This window comes from Mauremys reevesii, linkage group 18, assembly GCF_016161935.1.
Source record: "Mauremys reevesii isolate NIE-2019 linkage group 18, ASM1616193v1, whole genome shotgun sequence".
Classification (NCBI taxonomy): domain Eukaryota; kingdom Metazoa; phylum Chordata; order Testudines; family Geoemydidae; genus Mauremys; species Mauremys reevesii.
The window spans coordinates 19,056,182-19,079,333 of record NC_052640.1 but is presented as its reverse complement, the minus strand read 5'-3'; the positions used below and the strand labels follow the sequence as shown (position 1 = coordinate 19,079,333).

Here is a 23,152-nt window from a genome sequence, read left to right as displayed (position 1 = left end):
TCAGCTTCTGGCCAAGGCAGGTCTCATGGCTTTGTTTGTACTGTGCTTTCCAGGTACCAGCTCCCAGTACGTGGTGACTCAGGTGCCCTCCTTGTTGGTGTCTCCTGAAGGGACTGTCAAACTCTCCTGTCGCTTGAGCATCATATCTGACATCAGCAGTGTCTACCCGTACTGGATCCAGCAGCGGAGGGGCGGGGTGCCTCGCCTCCTCATCTACAACGCTTACATGAAAGTGTCAGGGACCCCCGAGCGGTTCTCTGGGTTCAGCTCTGGTAACACGGCCTATTTAACCATCAGCGGGGCCCTGGCGGAGGACGACGCTGATTATTACTGCTTCACTCACTACTATCAAGGAGGGGCTTTTAAGGCTACACAGTGAGACACTCAGATGGGGAACTGAGACCCAAACCTGCCTCCTCTCTGCTCTGCTCTGCTCTGCTCTGCTCTGCAGTCTGTGCCCTGCTGGGACCTGCCCAGGCTGCAGGTTGGCCTCAGACTTCCCCCTGCAGCCTGACTAATCCTCAGTGGGGTTTGTGCCCCTCATTCCCTGCAAGGGGCCATGTGGGAGGGTGCGTGTGTAGGGGAAAGACCTCCTCCCATCGGCCTGCCCCATGGAGAGAGGGGTGGGATGGCGGGGGATTAGGAGAGGGGTCTGTCCCCATCCCATTAGGCAAAGTGCATCTAGGGGCAGGATCCCCAGTCAGACACGTGGCTTTCAGTGCTTTGATTTGGCCAAGTTACAATTTAGAAAACAGGACTCAGGCCCATGCAGCGGTTTGTGTGACAGGACAATGCTCCTCTCTGCAGAATCTCCCACAATCCCCTGGAGCTGTGCACGACAGCCGCGAGTGCAGAGAAATTCCTCATCCCCCAGGGGCTCTCCCAGCAGTCATGGGGCTTTTTGCACAGTTGTGCCCCAATAGTGAGTAGAGCCTGTGAGGCCGTGTGCTGATGATACTCAGTGAGGTTTGGAGGTGTCCCTAAGTGGGGAAAGCCAGCGACAAAGCCCTGGATCCATTATTGTGAGCAGTGGGGACCAGTCACCTCTAAGGGAGCTCTTGGACAGCATGAACTCAAACCACCCCATCTGTGCACTGACAGTCTTGATAGCTATTGACCTGTATCCAATCTGCCTTTTTAGGGGCAGTGGAGAGGCCTGGGTGGGGGAGAAGCACTGGCCATACCTGGAGAGGGTTAAAACCCTCTCCCTGAGCAGGGAATCTTCAGCAGGTGTCTGGCATCACTGCAGTGATTGCTGGGGAGCCCAGTCAGGGGCTGGATTCAGCTGGAGCTAATTGCTCGTTACTGGGGAAACCAGGCGCTATAAGAAGACGGAGCAGGGGTGGGTCAGTCTGGTATGAGGGTTAGGCTGAGTGAGGGGCCCTGTGCATTCTGGGATGGGGCAGAGCTAGACCAGGCTAGAGCCCTCTGGCTTGGTTTAGTGGGGCCAGCTCTCTGGTCTCAGAGGTGAGGCTGTCCCTGTGCCAGAGCTTGGCTTTCCTGGCCTGTCAGGTATGTAAGAGACAAACCATTATGGGGCTAAACTCCCGCCAGAGCAATCCCAAATAGGTAACTGAGTGAGTAGGTTTGTGAGTTCACAGACAGGAACATTCAGACACCACCATGAGGGAAATATTTCCAGATGATGAGTTTACTTTAGTTCTGGTCTAGTCCCAGCTGCTAGTAGCTGAGCCCAGAGCAGGGGCTGTTGCTCTCCAGCTCTGTGTTTTGTTTGTAAGTTGGGATTTTGGCTTCTCCACCAATAACTTTCCCACAGGAGGACTGTGCCTCCCCATTACAGGGCATTTCATCTTCTCTGCTCTTCCTTGGCTTGCTGCAGCACCAGGGCAACAACAACAATTGCTTGCAAAAGGGTAAAGCAGAATCAGTGGTGAACAGCCAGCAAAACAATAAAGGGGATTTGCGTGTTACTGGGAGTGAGTCTGTGCAGTGTAAAGCACCTTTATATACACACACACACACACACACACAGAGTTGATTTTCTTATCTGTTTTCTTAAAAACAATCCACATCTAGTCTATTGTTTCAAGACAGCAGTGTTCCTATGTGTGTAATTATCAGAAGGGGGGAAACTCCCTTGGGCAGGAATTTGACCAAAAACTATAAATCCAGAGTGGCCAGCTCAGAAATCTGAGGATTTGCCCCCAAACTGCACAGACCTGATCTTAGTTTCATTAGCAAAGGACTTGTCTAGATTTCCATCTCCACCTCTCACTGGCAGCGATGTGAGGAAGCAGCCTGCTAATGAAGTAGTGCTCCGCGAGGAAGAGAATTCAGAACAGTGACCTGTTCCATTCAGCTAATCCCAGCGTTTTCCTGGGGTTTAGCACATTCTGTTTAAGATAAATGGGTTCATACCATCCATTCCATAGGGGTGTCTTAAAAACAAATCTATTGTATTGGAAGCCCATGGGAGCAGGTGCTGTTCTCCTTGCATTCACCATACACACCAAGTCCTTGCACTTGGCTTACTTCTGGTTTCAAATCAAATTGCAGGATGCATATTGTCCTGCACTGGGATGGAGGTGCATAAACCTCAGGCTGAATTATTAGTTCATTGATCTAGTGTCATTGCTTACGGTGCTTTTTTTCCTGATTCACCTGAGAATCTCAGCTTTTATTTTTATATGAGAATTTGATTTCAGGATATGTACTGTGTGTATTTTGACACGTGGTGTTGATAATTTCTGTTTTAAAGGTTATAAAGCTTTAGCATTTTGAATCTCAACATCTACAGTCATTGATGAATTGTTGTCTGACCCACCCATAAATCCTGCAATTGTGAAAATTTAAGTAGATAAAAATAGAAAAAAACTTTAAAAATTAACATTGATATTATCTGCTGAAATTGTATTAAAAATTGAATGTTGCCGAGCCCAATAATTAGTGTTGTTATAGGGGAAGTCAGAAATGCTGAAGCTGATGACAAGAACTGATGCATAGTCACTTCACCTGCGGTATCAAAGGAAGGAAGCTGGAGCTGACATAGTAACTGATGGATTTTCATTTTGGAAAGATCCCTCTCATTGCAATAAAAATGCCTTAGCAGCAACATCTTGTTAATGTCAGAAACTTACTAGATAATATCCATGTAACCCAGAACAAAAACCTCCCGGTAATGGCAGATTAATTCTGTTTTCAGTGCTAACCCAGGATGCTGAGATGTTGACACTGCCAGAAGTAGAACGTTGGCTTGTCTATGTCCCAGGCCTGGAAATCCTAAAACATCCCTTTACTTTGGCAGCAGAGCCAGGACCGTTTTGCAGCTGTACAGGGCTCTTCCTCCTGAAAACCTCCCAGGAGCTCATTAGCAAAGTAGTTATTAATGGTGTCCTGGAAATGTGTATGAAATGCGGGGAGGCCTCCACAACACAGGCTTTTCACTAGACTTCTGCAGAAGGGCGGCTACTTCTCCCTGTAAGGCTGTGAGGGCTACTTACTTTGCTGCTCCTTGCTGGTTAAGCTGAACAGCACCTGATGCAGCTTCTCTATGGCCAGTTTATCATTCCGTGCTCTATACAGATCAATAGAGGCAGATAATGGCTTTCCCAAGCTCCTTAACAACCGCCCCTTCTCCACCCCGTGCAGCGCAAGGTGCTGAGCTTCTGCACTTGTGGGGGATAATGCAGAGAACACACTGGAGACCAGAGCCATGAATAAACTGTGTCAGGGAATGACCCTGCCACACTGGAACAGATTATTGCCCCACTGGGCTGGTGTCCTGCCTTCAGCAGTGACTCCAGTGTTTCAGAATCAGGGGAATCCATTGTCCGTCCCTCCCACTGCACAGTGCAACAAACCAATGGAACAGCCCAGGAGGAATCTGGTGGAAAAATGTTCCAAGGGTGTCCTCATGGGATAAAAATAGCTGAGGCCGTCATCCCTTACTCCTAGCCCAGCAACACAACTGTCCCCGGATGCTTGTGGGGTGGGTGCCAGTGAGCTGAGGATAACTTGGAGCCTATCAGAGGCATCCAGATTTGCATTCAGGGTGTCTGCTCACATCACAGGGTTTAAGAAGCAAGCGGAGAAGGCACCACTGAATTCAGAGACCGCTGTGGCTGAGTGTGCTGTTCCTAGGATGGCTTGGGTCACCACACTGCTGGTTCTGGTAGCCTGTTGGGCAGGTAAATGTAACTGCATGCTCAATCTCAGAAGCGAGGTCAGGAAGTGTGCCCGGTGCATGGCACACCCACATTTACAGACACTTTGGTGACCTGTGATTCTGTGTTGTTTCAGGTTCCAGCTACCAGTTAACTTTGACTCAGCCACTCGCTATGTCAGTGACTCCAGGAGAAAGTGTCCAACTCGCATGTGTTCCTACCAGTGGAGAGAGCATTAGCGGTAGCTACATACGCTGGTACCAGCAGAAGGAAGGGGAGAAACCAAGATACCTGCTGTATTACAATGATGACTCTACCCAGGATAAAGGCTCTGGTGTCCCTGACAGGTTCACTGCCTCTAAAGACACTTCCAGGAACACCTGCTTTTTAACTATCAGCAGGGCTCAAGCAGAGGACGATGCTGATTAGTATTGCACAGACTGGAATGGCCCAGCTAACCAGTACACAGTGATACAGCTGCACAGAGAAGAGGAACAAAACCCCCTCTCACCCACAGTGACACAGCGCCTGGAGCCCACCTGCGTGTCTCTTGTTCCTATTAGATGGCCCAGTGGATTGGCTCCTGGCTAAGTGTGATCTCCAATTCCTGTCAGTCCTCGTTGCCTTTCAAAGCTACGTGCTTTTCTGGCTGAAGAACTCACCTGTGTTCTGACACAACATCACTGCCCTGATGCACAGACTGAGTTAAAGGCAGTAAGGAGATAAAACCAGGGCAGTAAGGATCACAGCTTCAAGGATACCAACCAGAACCATTCTACGGTCGGCATTATGCTGTGATATTGGACCAGCCGAAGCTGGTTTTTGAAGAGCTCTTCTGGCTAGTGGCTGGTACAGTTATTACACTTCTAGCTCCGGATCGTAGTTCTGCTGAGTTGCAGCCTAGAAGGGACCATTGTGACCATCCAGTCTGACCTCCTCTGTGAGACAGGCCATAGAACGTCACCCAGTAATTCCTGCCTCACACCCAGAAACATGTGGTGTAACTCACCCATCTCTTTTAGAAAGAACCCCAGGCTTCATGTTCCACAGCCCTTTGTAATCTGCTCCAGGGCTTAATTACTGTGCAGGCCATTTCCAGTTTTTCTAACTGCAGGTCCCAGGCATTGGATCTTGTTCTGCCTTGTTCTCCTAGATTAAATAGCCCCTGAGTACCTGCTCTTCCGCCGTGATCAAGTCATCTCTTAATCTTCTTTTTGACAATCTAAATAGTGAGAGATAAAGTAACTCAGCCTATGATTAGTGTTTGCCAGACCTTGAAATATTCACGTAGCTCTTCCGTCCTTCTCCTCCAGCACACTCACAGACGCCAGTGCTGATGTTCCTGTTTGCATGGAGCTGTCCTCCTGCAAATAGAGAGACTGAGCCTACCCTCAGGTGCTGAGGGCTCCCAACTCCCACTGACTTCCCCCAGAGCTGCATGTGCTCAGCACTTCCCAGCTCCATGTGCTGCACGTTTGTAAAGCAAAACCAGTACAGACAAGGGGACCTAGAGCTGCTGCCATTGGAGTCTTTTGCCCAGGTGCAACTTCTCTCCAGCTGAGTCGCAAAGTTCCAACTTGGTCTTTGTTCCTTTGAAACAATGCCAAGGCTGGGAGGCCAGTGGGCTCTGCCGCTTTTTCCTTATGCCTGTTTGTAAAGATCATTTAATGCTTCGCTTTTGATTTTCAGAATAATCCCCAATATTCATTAAAACATTCCTTATACAAAGCCGTCCTTCCCGAGCAACCCCACGGTAACACACCAGTGTGAGCAGTAAGGGACTGGATTTCCGGTTTTCCCTTTAATTGCCCGCAGGGCAGGTGGTATCTGGGCTCATGGAGCTTGGGTGGGTGGGATGCTGCAGCACATGACCAAGGGGATCATTGCTGTGGATTTGCTCTGATGTGTCTGGGCACTAAAGTGTGGGACCATCTCATGGGGACCCCCCCATACAAGGGATCACACTTTCCTAACCTGTGAAACGACACTGCCCACGTCCTTCCGTACAAATCAGGTCTGTGCAGAGTGCCAGGCCTCTGAGCTGTGACCGAAGCAATAACAGGAAGCGTGTCGGGGAGTCAGTGAGGCTGAGAGCACTGGGGCTGTTTAGAGACACAAGAGTTGGGGCTTGACTGAGGTCAACTGAGGGGCAGTCAGGACCTCACAGGATCTAAGCCAGGGGTTCTCACACTTGGGGTTGGGACCCCTAAGGGGGTCACAAGGTTATTACGTCGGGGGTTGCGAGCTGTCAGCCTCCAACCCAAGCCCCACTTTGCCTCCAGCATGTATAATGGTGTTAAATATATTAAAAAGTGTTTTTAATGTATAAGGCAGCAGGGGGTCGTACTCAGAGGCTTGCAGTGTGAAAGGCGTCACCAGTAGAAAAGTTTGAGGGGGGAGGGATAGCTCAGTGGTTTGCACATTAGCCTGCTACACCCACGTTGTGAGTTTAATCCTTGAGGGAGCCACTTAGGGATCTGGGGCAAAATCAGTACTTGGTCCTGCTCATGAAAGCAGAGGGCTGGACTCAATGACTTTCCAGGGTCCCTTCCAGTTCTACAAGATAGGTATCTCCATATTCAATTCTATTATACTGGAAGCCCTCAGAGACTCTATACAGACCAGCAGGTGGCAGTATAAGATCACCCAATAGCATTAGCAACACTCTCCCCTCCCCACGTAACTGGAGTCCCAAGGGAAGGGCTTTGGGGAGTTGAAGGCCTTAGGGCAGTAGAACCGGAGACTATGTAGATCTCTCTAGACTAACTGGAGGCAGGGCCGGCCCTAGACCAATTGATGCCCCCAGCGAGGAGTCTTCGGTGCCCCCATGATCCCCATCCCTCTATTTGTTAAAGTTTTGATTACTGTATTTTTATTTTATTTGTACCCCATTTCACAACTTCAATGCACAATTTGCAGGCATGATTTATCCCTGTCATAAAAGATGACATATTTGCATGCTAGGATCTGTAAATCTGTATTTATTGATGCCATATATAAGCACATGGGTTCAAAAGAGATCTCTGGAATCTCATTAATTATGTCATAGAATCATAGAATCTCAGGGTTGGAAGGGACCTCAGGAGGGTCCTTGTAAGTAGTGACCTTGTTTAGTCACTACTTACACTCTTCAGGTATTAAAACACAAGTACACTTTCACAAGTACACAATAAAACAAGGTTCACAATATCGCAGCTGGGCTCCAACTTCACCTCACTTTGTCCTTATATCTCACTGACTGACTGGAGATGCCCCGCCCCTTATATACCCCTGAGGACATGGCTGACAACACGCTTAGTTCTCAGAAAGTCTGGAAGGTTCCACAAGATTCAACAAACATCAAGAACATTCTAGGAGGTCAGTGAAAAATGAATCCACATACGGGATACCTGAACCGTTTTACTTCAAACATTCTATTTTCTCTTTTGTTGCTAACAAAGACAGCACGCGAACCAGGTGACTTTGTCCCTGAAATGGGTGAAATGTGGCTTCTGTATCCCTATTACCTTCATCTACGCTGGCATCCAAATATTGCTGCATCGGTTATTTTCCTTCATCAGATCTTTTATTCCTTCATCAGATCTTACACTTCCACATATAAATGCACAGAAATTAAATTAAAGTCAGTGACGTTCCCTCATTGTTTACATTGGTGGTGTAAATGAGATCAGAATTTGGCCCATTGGCTTTGGGGAAGGGCAATGCACTGGCTGGTGTCTGTACAGACTGCAAATTCCATGTAATTTGGACTAACTGCTCCAAGCCCCACCCTGATCCCTTATGCCAATATTCCAGCTGCAGGCTGTGAAGTGGAAAACACATTTCCCTTCCACACTCCCTTCAGCAAACAGCCTGTGGCCATGTCTGGGCTTCATTGCTCATTAGTCTCAGAGTTTCCAAGCACCATCCCATTCCTTCCCCGCACAGCAAGGTGGAACGGCTGCAGCTGCAGCTTTGGAATTAATTAATTAACTGCAGAATTGGAATTAATTTGAAAACTGGACACCATTCAATTAGGCTTGAATAAAGACTGGGAGTGGATGGGTCATTACACAAAGTAAAAACTATTTTCCCATACTTCCCCTCCCCCCTACTGTTACTCACACCTTCTTGTCAACTATTGGAAATGGGCCATCTTGATTATCAATGCAAAAGTTTTTTTTCTTCTGCTGATAATAGCCCATCTTAATTGATTACTCTTGTTACAGTTGGTATGGCAACGCCCATTTTTTCATGTTCTCTGTGTGCATATATCTTCCTACTGTATCAGCCGATGAAGTGGGCCCACGAAAGCTTTTGCTCAAATAAATGTGTTAGTCTCTAAGGTGCCACAAGTACTCCTGTTCTTTACAAGTAATCCAGGGCTAGCAGTGGACCCTGTGCAATGCAGAAAATCACTTCTCCCACCTGTGCAGGGTTCTCCTTTGTACTGTGAATGAGCAGCCCGTGGTCTACACTCACCAGTGCTGGGTGTCTGTTACAAAGGTCCTTTATGGCCCTTCTCCCCACTCAGAGTGGGAGTGGGGAGGTCAGGGCAGCAGCAGCCAGTGAGCAGGGAGCAGATTTGCATGAAGGGGCCGTTCTCCAGCACTGGGGGTTTAAGAGAGAATCGGAGGGTCTCAGCCACAGAACTGTTTGTCTCAGGAAGCCGAGGACGTCTGATTCCCACCATGGCCTGGGCCCATCTGCTTCTCACGCTGCTCACTTACTGCTCAGGTGAGTGGGACGGTTTTGCTAATAACAATCCTCACCTTCCATCGCCTCTTTGATTCCAGCAGGGCGAGGGGGGATAGGATTGCTCTGTATAAATGCAGCAAGTGGGTGAACACCGGGGGTGTGAAAAGCCATTTAAGCTGAAGCACAGTGTTGGCACAGGAACAATTGGGTATAAACTAACCATGGGAAAATTGAAACGGCAAATGGGACGGTTTCGAACCGTCAAATGAGGGAGGGTCTGAAACAGCCTCCCAAGAGGGACAAAGCACCTAACTCGTTTTAAGCTGGAGCTCGCTAAGGTAATGACCAGGATTGTGTGCCTGGGTCGCCTGCGATAGCAGGGACCAGAGTTGATGACCCAGGAGGTCCCTTCCAGCCCCGTGTGCCAATCACAGATGCAAACGGCTCATCTAACAACTTCTCTCTGTTACTGGTTTTGTATCAGGGTCCTTGGCCCAGTTTGTGCTGACTCAGCCGCCCTCAGCCTCTGCGTCTCCTGGGCAAACGGTTACGATCTCCTGTGCAAGGAGCAGCGGCAGCATTGGTAGCTACTATGTATCCTGGTACCAACAGAAGCCTGGCAGTGCCCCAAAGCTGATTATATACGAGTGGAACAAGAGACCCTCTGGAATCTCTGACCGATTCTCCGGCTCTACAGACACCTCCGCCAATGCTGCCTCCTTAACCATCTCTGGGGTCCAAGCCGACGATGAGGCTGATTATTACTGTGCTTCATATGAAGGCAACTACAATCGCACATTGCTACAGAGCCATGGGGAACTGAGACCAAAACCTCCCAGAAGCCCACGTTCCACTGCTGTGGTCTCATGGCGTCTTCCCCCTGCCTGAGGCCCTGCAGTGAAATGAACTGTCTCTCCCCCGTCATGGGTGGTACAGTCCCAAATAAAGGGCAAACTGCGACGTAGCTTCTCTGTGTCTTGTTTGGGGAGATGGGGGTGGAGGCCTGGAGCTGCTGCCGCCCTGTGGAGACAGGCTGTGGGGCATTGTGCTGGCATGGGACAGACGGCTGGGGAAGGCCTGTGCTCTGTTGTGCTCCTTACCTCTGCTGGGGCAACGAGCCACATGTGCTCCCTTCCAGTCCCTGCTGTCCGTGGGCACGTGGGGGGCGTGGCCTTTCCACTCCCAACCCCTTGCTGGCCGTGTCTCCCATGGGGCTGTGCAGTGCCGCTGGGCGACCCCAAAGCTGAGCACTCCGGGGGCGCTAGATCTAGGCTGTGTCTAGCACCTGCCCAGGTGCAGCGAGGTGGGGCGATTCCTGGGCCCCATCCCAATCTCATGCCTCTGCACTGTACCGGCCAGGGAATTACTCCATGGACGTGAGATAGACAGGGGAGGATGTATACACAGGGGGAGAGATTGGAGGTGCGGGGAGATGGGAAGGGGCTGGGGGATGATTGTGGGAGGGACTGAGGTTTGGTTCCAGAAAGTCCCTTCTGTGTGAATTCCCAGGTGGGCAGAACCTGGGGAGGAAGGGTTGGGAGGGCGTCTCTCATGACAGGGTGGCGTGTCTCTGTCATAGCGGATTGTACGAGGTGCCAATGTAGCCCCCATGAGCGATGTTAATACTCAGGGATTGAACACACGATTGCAGAGCACAGAATGTCAGAGTGTAAAAAGTACTCACCAGCCTGGTGCCAGGACACCAGTGACACGTTTTCTATTCGGGGGAGTAACTCGGATGAATCCTACAGAGAATACCATTGACCTGACCCCTGCCTTGGAGGGATGCCAGCGTGTGGGAGGGCAGATCCAATCTGCAAAGTGGTGTGGGGAGAATAAATCATTGGAGGGCACAGGACATCAGGGGAGACTTGACACCAGTAAATGTAAAGCCTTATCCCGGGGGAGGACATGAACGGCACAGATACCGAATGGGGCAGGGCTGTAAGCAGGAAGTTCATTTTTTTTATCCCTAATGCTGCCCCAGCAGTGACCCCCTGGAAGATGTGTGATTGGACCTGGGAATTAGGAGAGGAGGTGGCCCCAGGGAGATCCCTTTGGTAAGAAAGTGGCTCAGATGATGGAGCCATTGGAGAACCGCAGAGCTAAGTGCTGAACAATGAGAATATACCAGTGGCAGCTAGGGGTCGTTCTTGCCCACAGTTTTGCCAGCTGTTCTGAGGCTGGTTGTACAGACAATGTCTGGTGCACTCTGCAAACCCTGCAGAGGGGATTTCCCTCACTGCTGACTGTAACCGATTAGTTTAGTCTCTCAATGGAATGGCCCATCTGTACCGTAGTTTTACAACCGTCTCAGTGTCAAAGGCAAAGAAGGGGCCGTAGGAAATGTGGGAGAACCCTGGGTCAATGCGTTACCTTGTGAGCCCCAGGCTGGTGTGGTTTGACCACTGGGCTGCACACAAGCCGTGGTACATCTCTGCTGCAACGTGATGAGGCAGAGGAAAAGGCCTCATCGAGTGTATTTCAACCACAAAGAAAGAGCAGGTAACACTGTGTTGCTGAGGCACAAGCTGAGAGCTGTATCTGTGGGGTCAGCAGATGCAGGTGGGCTGGGATTGCTGCTGCCGAGCTGTGCTGCTGATCTCCCTGGGGACTGAGGTCCCACAGAAGGTGCCTCAATGGAAAGAGCAGACCCCTGCTGCTCTCTGCTGCTTCCATCTCCAGGGCTCTGCTGGTCTAATGAATGTACATCAGCTCCCTGGGGCTAGAGCCTCACAGTCGAGGCTTCTGGCCCTGGAGATGGGAAAGTCCCAGGTTGCCGGTTTTCTCTTCAGCCCTCAGGGGAGCTGGGCAGTGGGGAAGGAAGATGCTTAAAACCTGCTTTATCCACCAGCAGGAACCATGTGAACAAGGGCCGGGCCGGGATCATGTGACGGCAAAGGCTGAATGGATTAAAAGGGTCCCTCCATCTCCGGGTGCATGTTGGCCTTAAAACGTTACTAGCAGTTCTGAGCATGTCTGCGACTACAGCTCCTTCTCCCCCTGTACAGAAAGGAACAGGAGTATCCCGGGGGGACCGGACGCCTGAGACTTGCAGACAGAGATTGGCCTGAACCAGAGTCGGGATCAGAGCATCATTTACTCTGGAAAAGCTGCAGCTACTTTATCCCTTTGTGCAGTTTTCCGGATTCATTTTGCAGGGTTCATTTGCGGGACGTGGGCAGGAGGGCGCTCCGCAAAGTAAGAGCTGGGAAATGAATCAACTGCTGGTTCCCCCTCATCAGCTTTAAATCGCTTACAAGACCAGCAGGGAGGAGCTGGAGACAGCTCAGCCAGTGAGCAGGGAGCAGATTAGCATGAGGGGCCGTTCTCCAGCTCTGGGGCTTTAAGAGAGAATCAGAAGGTTTCCAGCAAAGACCCGTTTGCCTCAGGAAGCCGAACTCATCTGGATTCCCACCATGGCCTGGGCCCCTCTGCTCCTCACGCTGCTCACTTACTGCATATGTAAGAAAGGTTCATTTGCTGGGGGAATTAAATAAGAATTTTCCACGCAGATTATCCTCTCCCCCTCATCCCCGGCCTACCTGCGGGATTTTGCTGGGGATGCTTGGGAATGGCTGTCCTGAGCTGATTTCTAATATTGTTTCAGGTCCCAGTTCCCAACAACTCCTTGCCCTGAAGTCCTCAGAGTCGGTGTCTCTTGGAGGGACCGTGACGCTCTCCTGCAGCCTGAGCAGTGGAGCCATCACTGAGAACAGCTTCCCACACTGGGTTCAACAGAGACCGGGGAATGTTCCCCGACGGCTGATCCAAGGCACTAGTGCCAGAGCTGCTGGTGTCCCAGAGCGGTTCACTGCCTCCATGTCTGGTAACACCATGTCCTTGACCATCGCTGGGGCCCTAGCGGAGGACGATGCTGATTATTACTGTGCTGCGTGGAGTGGGGGAGCTCAGCACAATGGTGCGATCAGATGAGGAACTGAGACAAAATCCCCAGAGGCTGTGACAGGCTGGCAAACGTGCCCAGCTGGAGGGAAGCAGAGAGCTGCTTGCGCTGTTCAGGGAAGAGCTTTTCCCTACCCCCTCCTCGCTCCCCTGCAGGCAGACCCCTGCCCCCCTCCCTCCAGGGATTTGTCTCTTTTTGCTTATTTTATTTAACGTCTCTAGCCCCTCCCCCAAGGCGTGGCTCCAGCCTCCCCCCCCACCCCCCTGGTCCTTGCTGTTGCTAATCGGAGCGGCTTCTCCCCCCTCCTCACGGGGCTGGTCCTGGGTTCTTTGTTGCAATGCCTGGCGCCGCCCCGCAAGGTGACTCCTCTCTGCCTGGGACACGAAGGGGCTGTCCCCTGGGGAAGTGATTAACCCCACTCCCCTTAACCCGGAGAGGCACCCAGCACGCAAGGAACAAAACACAATAATACAAACCCCAACACGTGAAAGGTCACACCCAAAAGTGACAATGTGACTAAGGGGACTTCACTGGGACAGGAAACAGAGGCTCAAGGGAAGGAAGGGGTAGAAGTTAACTGATAAATGCTAAAGCAGTATTGATACAACCAGATCTCCACCTCCCCCTGTTCACAACTGTACCCCAACCCCCAGCTGCCCCCGGCACCTTCCCAGGCAGACGGAAGGTCTAGGCTGATTCTGGAGATGGGTGCAGCAGTGCTGCAAACGTTGGACGGTTAACAAACACCCTCTTAGAGTGTTTTCACCCCTGGGTCAGGCAGGGTCCTCTCCTGGGTCCCTGGCTCGGTCCTGGCAGCTTCTCGGCTGGCACCAGGTTTTTTCTCTGCCTCCCTGGATGCTGGTCTCTGCAGGCTGGAACTGTCTGGCCATGTGCTGGCTCCACAGCCGTACAAAGATCCCCGTGTGGGGAGTGGGAGTAACCAGAGGCTCCCTTGGCTGTTCAGATTCTCTGTCAGCTCCAAACCCAACAGCCCAAGTTAAACTCAGGGCATGTCTACAGTGCCCGGCGCTCGGACTCTGGGGGTGCAAACAGCAGGGGGCACCTGTTGCATCGCACTCGAGCAAGAACAGAGCCCAAGCAGAGAGAGACAGCGTGTGTGTGTATGCATATCCATTTATTCATTTCCCAGCATGCTCTTATATACAATATGGTAGACAATCAATTGCTAATTGATTAATCAAATCAACACAGCTGCAGCTATAACCCATAGGGTAATTATCCTACACACCTGTATCCTATTTACAATTAACTGGCCAATGAGAACAAGCCCAAGGCCAGTCCTTCACACACAACTCCCAGCATAATCAGCTCAGTATCTCACATTCTAATCCCACAGGCACCAACGTGCTGCACTGTGACTCCCCCGCACTGAGGTTGCGGGCGGGAACTTCCAGGCCCCGAGGTGGCACTAATGTAGTTCTCTGAAGCCGAGGGAGGGGGGTGGGCTTCAGAGCCCGAGCTCCAGCCTGAGCCACGGCTTCAAAGCGCTGTCTACACAGCTATTTTCAGAGCGCTAGGGCAAGCCCAGCTCCCAAGTCTATCAGCCTCCGAATCGCTTCACAATGCCGTGTGGACACACCCCGAGCGGGTCAGTGCAGTGTTCCAGGAGCTGGCAAACCCCGAAGGGAGTTACCCGTCCAACTTCAGCAAGGAAATGTTCCCTCTCCGGGGAACCTGGGCATCTGCAAGAGCCACGTCGCTCAAAGCAGATACAAAATGGGCAGCATGAAATCATTGCCCAGGGCTGACTTTGTCAGCTCCCAGGGGAACGAAATGAGTGGAGAAGGGGGGCAGAGTGGGCTCAGCAGAGCTAGGCAGAGAAGAGGAGTCTGCTGTGATGGAGAATCCCACCGGAGAAATGCTCACAACTGGCTGCATGCTGGGCAAAAGGGGAGGGGTCCACACAGGGCAACATTTGCAGATATGTGTATTTGTCAACTACTGGACGAAGATGTTTCCACTCAGGACCTGCCCATCCAGTCAGTTTTGCAATTCTCTTTCCTTCCTCCGGGACCTGCCAGCCCACCACTGATGGGATAATTCAGCCCCAGGAGTTCCTGGCTCCAACACCTGTTCTAAATCCTCCAGGCCAGGCTGCTTCCATTAATAAACTTGTGGGTCTCTTCATGCTACTGCTGGGAAAACTTCGTTGCACAGAGAGCTGGAGATATGTGTTTGTACAGCACCCGGCACAATGTAACCACAATCCTGATCGGGGCCTCTAGATGTCACTGTAACACACACACTGATAATCTTAGAATTTATATTTTGTCCCTGGAGACGTGAGTTCAAATCCTGATTTAGGTCACAACTGAAAACCTGTTTGGTGGTTCCACCGGTGTCCCCAGTTATGCTCAATAGGAACCTACCACAGGGTTAGAAGTGAGGGGAAATGTTGCCATAAGAAAGGCTCAGACTGTTGGAGCAGAGCTGTTCCAGATCGGGGATGGTAAAACAGGGCAGAGGCCTGCAGCTGGGATAACTGATGCCTCCCAGGTCAGGATTGGAATGGGAGACTCTTGTACCGAACAGCCCTACGCCGTGTCTGGCTGCAGCTGGAGTGACTGGTGATGGAACAGGGCACAGAGCTCGTTCCCAGCGGGCCCTGTGCTGCGGGGGCTGAATGGATGACAGTGAGGGCTTCTCTGTGTCAAAACATTTGCTGCTGCTGGAGAGGGAAATGCGTCCTAGCAGCTGCTGTGAGTCACAGCTGGAACCAGGGGAATCCACCAGTTCCTCAGCAGGGTGGGAAGCTTGTCACTCTGTAAAGCAGGGCCCCCAGTGACCCCAAGATCGCACAGAGGGGAACGTGGCCTGATCTGTGCTCTCAGCCCAGTGAAACAACCTCCCTGGGGTTGGCTCATACCCTTTAGGACAGAGCTATAAGGAGGGGGAGCCACTGCATGAGCAAGAGATTTGCATGAAGGGGCCATTCTTCAGCTCTGGGGATTTAAGAGAGAATCGGAGGGTTCCTGGAAGAGTGACGTGATCCTCAGGATTCTCACCATGGCCTGGGTCCCTCTGCTCCTCGCGCTGCTCACTTACTGCATTGGTAAGGGGGGTTGATCTATTGAATGAAACAAAATAAGAATTTCTAACAAGCTGTAGTGCTGCTCTCTCTGCAGGCAGCGCTGAGAACGTCGGTTCTGCTCCGGGCGAGGGGGAGTTCTGATGAGCTTGTTTCTCATGTTTCAGGTTTCAGTTCCCAGCAGCTCCAGTCGCTGAAGGCATCCGAGTTAGTGTCTCCTGGAGGGACCGTGACCCTCTCCTGCAGCCTGAGCAGTGGGGCCCTCACTGATAATAACTACCCGTTCTGGGTTCAACAGAGACTGGGGAATGTTCCTCGGCTGATCATGCACAGCACGAGTACCAGGCCCTCGGGGATCCCAGCGCGTTTCACTGGCTCCAGATCGGGTAACACCATGTCCTTGACCATCACGGGGGCCCTGGCCGAAGATGATGCTGATTATTACTGTTGTGTGCGGGCTGGGAGTGCTCGTCACAGTGATACAGTCAGATGGGGAAGTGATACAAAAACCTCCCTCCCCACCCGTGCCCTGTTGGGAGCTGTGCTGGCTGCAGAGCCCAGGGTATGAACAGAACAAATCAGAGAGCTGAGCATCGCTCCCTGTGACATCCAGCTCCTCCCGCTCAGTGCAGGGACAGCGCTCTCCCCGCCCTCCGGACACACTGTGCAGAGGGACAACTGAGCCTCTTACAGTGACTGCGGGGCCTGCTCCTGCTGTAACAGCGCAAAGCTTGCTGGGCACGTCGGTGTCGCTGCTCCTGGCTCAGAACCTGAGAGGGCGCCAGGCACGTAGATGAACAGGAGAAAGATATTGACTCAGACCCCCTGTAAGGCCAGCTCCAGCCACCACCCAGAGCAGTCCCTGTGAGCCGTTCCACTGACTGCACGGACACTGGACTGGGCCCTTCATCTCTGCACTGGGGGTCGCAGTGGCAAACACAAGTGTTCTGGGCACTGAATGAGCGGCAGTTTCTCTCCTTACAAACATCCCCATGACACAGAAATACCGTGTGGGTGACACTCTTGCACACGGCCACTGACAGAGCCTGGAGAGCACGGCCCCAGTGTTCTCCTCCCTCTCCCCCTCCACTTGGCCGTCCCCCTACACAGCAGCTGTCGGGGCGCTGGCTGGCTGGCAGCATCCCGCTCCCTCTTGACGTCCGTTCTTTCTTCATGAAGAAGGTCAGGCAGAGAGTGATCCCCTGACTCCCCTCTCAGCTCTCTCTGGTTGGGGCTGGGTTTGTGACCCTGGGTGGCCAAGTCCCAACTGAAGTTGGCTTTTACTCATTGAAGGGATGATTCTTCATCACCCCCTGTGTACCTCCATCCCAGCATACAGGGGGAAGCCAGCAGAATGTACCACTGTATTCACACACTGCATACTACCATGAGACATTTTGTGGGGAGGGATAGCTCAGTGGTTTGAGCATTGGCCTGCTAAACCCAGGCTTGTGAGTTCAATTCTTGAGAGGGCCACTTAGGGATCTGGGGCAAAATCAGTACTTGGTCCTCTTAGTAAAGGCAGGGGGCTGGACTTGACTTAATGACCCTTTGGGGTCCCTTCCAGTTCTAGGAGATAGGTATATCTCCATTATTTATTTATACAAAGTATGTCCTGGGAGGTGTCACTAAAAATCTCATAATTTGCTGCTCATTATTGTCTTGGTAAAATATGTGTGGCAACATTGTATGTGAAGTGACAAGATTCCACTACATGGTGGTGTTAACAGGTGTCCCAAACAGAAATTGGCAAACAGGTCTGTCCTCAAACCAAGGAATGTGTGCCCTGCTTAAATTTGCATTTAAGAAGTAAACAGAGAAGAACAGGAAACAAAGGAAGCTCAAACAGGGGAGAAAAAAGCAGCAGGGAACATCTTCCCTCTAGACTGTTTGTCTCCTGGTTCCCAGCTGGAAATGCTTCCCAAAGAGGCGAAGCTATAAAAAGGAGGGGCAAACGCCCCTAGGCACCGATCCCCCTCTCTCTGCCCATCGATTTACTGCGCCTGCAGGGACAAAGGAAGCAGCCGTTGGACTGGGGGCGGGCTCCTGACCTAAGGAGTTTGGTCAGTAAGGCAGCTGAAAGCCTGCGATGAGAGAAGTTTGCTTTGAATGTAACATAGTTTGTTGAGCGAGGCACCAGTAGCATTTTATCTTTATTTTCCTTGTAACCATTTCTGACTTTCAGGCCTCATTACTTGTACTCCAAATCTCTATCTCTGTCGTCCATAAACTTGTTTTATTGTTATATCTAGTCCAGTGTGTTTAACTGAAGTGTCTGGGAAACTCCCTTTGGGGCAGCAAGTTATGTCCATATTATTCCTTTTAAAGAAATAACAGACCGAGTACAGCTTGTACAGTGCAGGAGGGGGCTGGGCAGTACAGGACATACATTTCCGGGGGGAAATCTCAGGCAAAGGAAAAGCTTTTGCCCAGCTCACAGATCTGCCGTTTGGCCAGAAGAGGTCACTAGAGCTGCAGAAATCCCCTGGCGTCTGGTGGTACCGGTGGCTAGTTTGCCATGCCCGGCGCCCTCTCAGCAGGGGCACTGGAACAATTCTTATAGTGGGGGCGAGGGCTGAGAGCCATTGAACCAAACTGTAAACCCTGCACAGAATGGAACCTCTTCAAGCCAGGGGGTGCAGCAGCCCCCCCAAGCCCCCTAGCTCCAGCACCTCTGCCTCTCAGTGCACAGCCCAGCGCAGAGTTAGGTGGCTTTCGGTTGACTCTGAACGCAGCTGACGGTTCTGCCAAGCCCGCAGTTCCTGGCCTGGGGGAGGGAGACTGAAACCAGAGGCATGTGACGATATGACAGTGGAGTTACGGTTACCCAGCATCAGTCCAGCTGCTTGCCACAAGCAGACAGACAGAGGGGAAAGAGAAACAGAAAAGGAAAGAGAAGAAATAAGGAACAGGAGCTAGAAACTCCATCTGGGGCAGCTTCAGCTTCTGTGCGCTCTGAACCGTTCTCCCTTCACCTCTGCTTGGCCGCTGCCCTGGACAGCAGCCAGAATGGGTGGGCAGCGCTTGGCAGAGTCCTGGTCACTCTTGGGGTCCATTCTTCCATCATGAAGGAGGCCAGGCAGTCACTGATCCCGCGACGCCCCTCTGAGCTCTCTGCTTGGGGCTGGCTTTGGGGCCCGCGGTGGCCTGGTCCCAGTTTGAAGGTGGCTTTTACTCATTTAGAGGCAAATTCTTCCCCTGGTACCCCAGACAGGTGCAGAAACTGGTCAGGCAGCAGAGCCAGAGACGTCCTGCCACGTGGAGGTGGCAGGAGACAGGGACACTGCCCAGATGCATCCCTCATTCCCCCATGGGCCCTGCCTGGTCTCCTCCATGCCAACATGCCGGGGCAGTCTGAGGTATGGGCTGAAGCCGCTGGTTCCGTGTCTATGGAGATCCACATTCAATTGCCCCAGGCAGGGGAGGTGCAATATCTAGACAGGGGATTATGGAGCAGTTCTGCCCTCCCATGGCAGGTGGGGGTGGGGAAGGGTCCATGCCCTCCCTGCACATGAGCTGTTTGCTCAGGTTGTGCCCAGGAACTAGGGGTTTCTCATAACAGGAGCGAGGGAGCGATTGGGCTGCAGGGGCCTGTTCATGCCAGAGACACTCCTTGTAATGCGCTTGCGGATGGGGTCAGGCAGGAGCCGCCTGTCCTAGGTGCTGAGCTGTGTGCTTTCTACACCCACAACCGATTCTCCCACCTCTCTATTTTCTGTTGTCTTCCAACCCATCCCCTGCCCATTGTGGTTCCACGTACATGTGCCCAGGGAGTCCCAGAGCTCTTTCTCCTCTGCCCCGCTGAGAAGGGGCGTGCGAGAGGCTCACGCAGACCCCGTGAAGGCCAAATTACAGGCAGGCATCCTCAGCAACAGCAGAACTCGCACCCGCGTCTGATTAAACAAACATGAACGCACTGATTCACTGGGAGAACTTGGATCCCTTCCAGCTGTCTTTGCGGCACTAGGGTAGATATTGTACAAATTTAAAGCAGAAAGTACTTTACACCGAAGGAACCTCCACTGCCTGAAATGGATACCAAACACCCGCGCTTCCTTAATGAATCACTAAATATCAGCCTAACAGGTTTTAAAGAGCAATGCAAACTTCTCGTATTACTGAGGAGACTAACAGGGCTGGTAGCCCTGGATCGCGCTTCACAGAGCCGTAGCTGTCAGACTTCTTATTAAATCACTGGGCTGTAGCGCACAATGGCTTCCTGTGCTACTGGGTGTCCTGGAGGCCTGGATTCAAATCCTGGTTGCATTAGGACTTTCAATAGTACAAGGAGGAGCACTACCATCCTCAGTTACTTCTTGTACGTGGCTGGAAAAATATGAATAATTCAAGGGAGTTTTTCCTTCTCTTCCTTAGATTTCTCCTCTTCTTCATTCTTCACACTGCCTTGTTCCTCTGCTGACTCTTGATCCTCAATTTCTTTTTTTTTCTTCTTCTCTAGAACATGCTCTCCAGCCAGTGAGCAGGGAGCAGATTTGCATGAAGGGGCCGTTCTCCAGCTCTGGGGGTTTAAGAGAGAATCGCAGGGTTCCAGCCACAGACCCGTTTCCTTCAGGAAGCCGAGCTCGTCTGGATTCCCACCATGGCCTGGGCCCCTCTGCTCCTCACGCTGCTCACTTACTGCATTGGTAAGGGTGGAGGGTGGGGTTTCTCTGAATGGATCCCAAGACCAGGGGCTGATCACTAACTGGGCTTTGGGTTGAAATCCCTGGGACTCGCTCTCTGATTTGGGAAGAACATTTCTCAGACAAGAGAGGCAGGTTGTGATTGGCTGATTTCTATCACTCTCTCCAGGTTGGAGTTCCCAGAGTGCGCTGACTCAGACCAGCTCCATGGCAGTGAAACTGGGGGAGACGGCCGAGCTGCACTGCACGCTGGAAGGGGTGCAGTTCATTAATGACAACAACCCATCCTGGTATCAGCAGAGATGGGGGGAGGCCCCTCGGTTACTGATCTATAACGCGAGGAGCAGAGCCTCCGGGATCCCTGAGCGCTTCTCTGGTGACACGTACAATAACAGGGCATTGTTAAACATCGCTGGAGCCCAGGCCGAGGATGAGGGGGATTATTACTGTTCTGTGTGGTACTCTAACTCTTATCACAGTGACACAGTCAGATGAGGAACTGAGACAAAAACTCCCCTGCTGAATGAAGCCTTCCTTTTGGGTGCATAGCAGCTGCAGGCCAGGGTTGTCTCACTCTGATCTGGGGGGATGACTTCCTGTAGTGCTAACGAGGCAGTGACAGCTGGGGGTATGAGGGATATGAGACAGCCGCTCCCATTTCCCCATCCCTGCACTGGCTTCCCTCATTTCCCCCCATTCCTTTTCCGTCCCTTTTCAGTTCCCGCCCCCTTCTCTAGTCCCCTTTCAGCTCCTTCTCAGATACCCGTAGAGACACCCCTTGTGAGTCACCTGCCCTTGGTAGCTGCCGCTGCCTCTCTCAGGTGCAAGGCACAATAATGGTCTCCGATGGCCACAAGAGATCTCCTGGCCACCGCCCAGCCAGATGTGTGAGATTCCAGTGGATGGGCGGGCGTGGCCGGGCTGCCAAACAAGTGAGGTGTGGGACACTTGGCAGCCCTGTCTTTCCCACTGGTGAGCAAATTCACAAAGGGCTTCCCTGGAGCTGTTCCTGATTTACACTGCAGTGAGATCAGCGCCTGGCCCATCCGCTCTAACACTACCCCAGCTAACAGGGGAGGGCTTCTTAGCTCTGCCTCATGCCTGATAGACCTGCAAATGGTCATTGGCGAGAAAGACTCTGCATTGCTCTATGAACATTCAAAACTGTACTGGGCAACCCAAGCCCACCCACCCCTTCAAGGATTTAACCCAGGCATTGAACTGTAAATGCCATCAGCACTGCAGATTCGTACCAACCCTCAGAGCTAAGCGTATGGAGCTCTTGGCCTGTGGAATGAAATCAGGTGTGACTACAGCAGGACGCCATCCCAGAGCAGATCCTGAATAGAGCCCAGCATCGTGAACACCCTGGATCAGCACCAGGGAACAGGGGTACACTCAAGTGTGTGTGAGGCAGGCCATGGCCATGAGAGCGCACTAAGGATGTAGGTGAGCACAGCGGAAGGAGGCGCTACGGACAGGGTCGCTGAGGATTAGGAAGGCTCAGTTTTATTAATGTGGCTGTGCAGAGGGTGACTCGTAGCTCCAGACCTCCATGCTGGTGACAGTCGGTCGCTCCCCCTGACATAGCAGAAATGGGCTACCCCCTGGAGCTGCAAAGAGAAGCTGTGAGCTTGGCATGCGCTCTGGTCTTGGGGCGCCTAAAGCCTGTGGAGGTCACTGGAAAGCCTCCCCTTGATTTCAGTAGGCGTTGGATCAGGCCTTTAGAGCAGAGGGTACCAGCAGCAGGAAGAACAGTTGCAGCAGGAAAAGACACCAGACATCAGAGTTCTTGCGTCCCAAGGCCCCCCCTCCTTCCCCCACCATCCATGCTCAAATCATGACATGGACCATGAGCGATCCCGCCTGAGATGGATCCTTCCCTGAGCTGGTCAGAGCTGTGCCCAGAGTGCGACTGGAACAGAGAGCGCAGGGCATCAGTCCCCTCTGCTGTGCAGCTGCTGGGCCTGGCAGCACCCTGCTGTCTGAACATGCCCACGGCCCAGCTGAAGAGTCTCCGGCTCTTAATTTCTAATTTAAATCTCCCCTGCTGCAGATTAAGCCGTTCACGTCTTGTCCTACCTTGAACGGACAGGGAGAACGACTGATCACCACCCTCTTTATAACACCCCTTAACATATCTGAAGACTGTTATCAGGTTTCCCACCTCAGTCATCTTTTCTCATGCCCATTTTTTTACCTTGCCCCATAGGTATGTTTCTACAGCTTTTCTCCTTTTTGTTGCTCTTCTCTGGATTCTCTCCAGTGTGTTTACATCTTTCTTAAAGTGAGATGCCCGACACTGGATACAAGTGCCAAATGGAGCCGAACAAGTCCCTCCCGTCTCTTCAATACAACGCTACTGTTAATTATCCCACAATGATATTTGCCTTTTTGGCAATTGCGTCATATTGGCACATATTCAATTTGTGATTGACTGTAACCACCAGGTCCTTCTCAGCTGTATTCCTGCTGAGCCAGTTATTCCCCAGAGAGAGTGGGCGCAGCAGACCTGTGAAGAGAAAGAGGGGTCAGCCGTGGTGGAGAATCCCCTGGGATCAATGTGTCTGTGACTGGCTGCATGCAGGCTAGAGGAATCCACATGGGCCGTCTGCAGAGATTTTCATTTGTTGCATCCGCTGAATGAAAGTGTTTCCACTCTCAGCCCTGAGGAGCCCAAGTCCTGGAGCTCTGAGAATGGCCAGATTCAGCTTTTCCTCCAGCCAATGACTGGCAGTTTGATAAACTCCTC

The 23,152-nt window shown here is 51.9% G+C and overlaps 2 protein-coding genes and 1 gene segment (V, D, J or C); all 3 read left to right on the top strand.

The window, feature by feature from the left end:
• The window catches only part of LOC120386421 (immunoglobulin lambda-1 light chain-like), a 459,811-nt gene that overhangs the window by 2,484 nt on the left and 434,175 nt on the right, over positions 1-23,152 (top strand). The window lies entirely within an intron of this gene.
• Positions 1-23,152, top strand: part of LOC120386422 (immunoglobulin lambda-1 light chain-like) — a 482,696-nt gene that overhangs the window by 58,342 nt on the left and 401,202 nt on the right. The window contains exon 1 of one of the 3 annotated variants that reach the window (XM_039505765.1): positions 15,721-15,781. The exons of 1 other annotated variant lie outside the window; for it this stretch is intronic. In XM_039505765.1, coding sequence (XP_039361699.1) covers positions 15,736-15,781 — 46 coding nt within the window. In that variant the 5' untranslated portion in view covers positions 15,721-15,735. Of the gene's footprint in view, positions 1-15,720; positions 15,782-20,333; positions 20,404-23,152 lie in introns of those variants that run through there. One more of the 3 variants, XM_039505764.1, reaches the window with a different exon arrangement.
• Positions 8,770-9,761, top strand: LOC120386429. The segment is given in 2 exon segments: positions 8,770-8,840; positions 9,286-9,761. Coding segments are annotated over 2 exon segments (450 nt in total).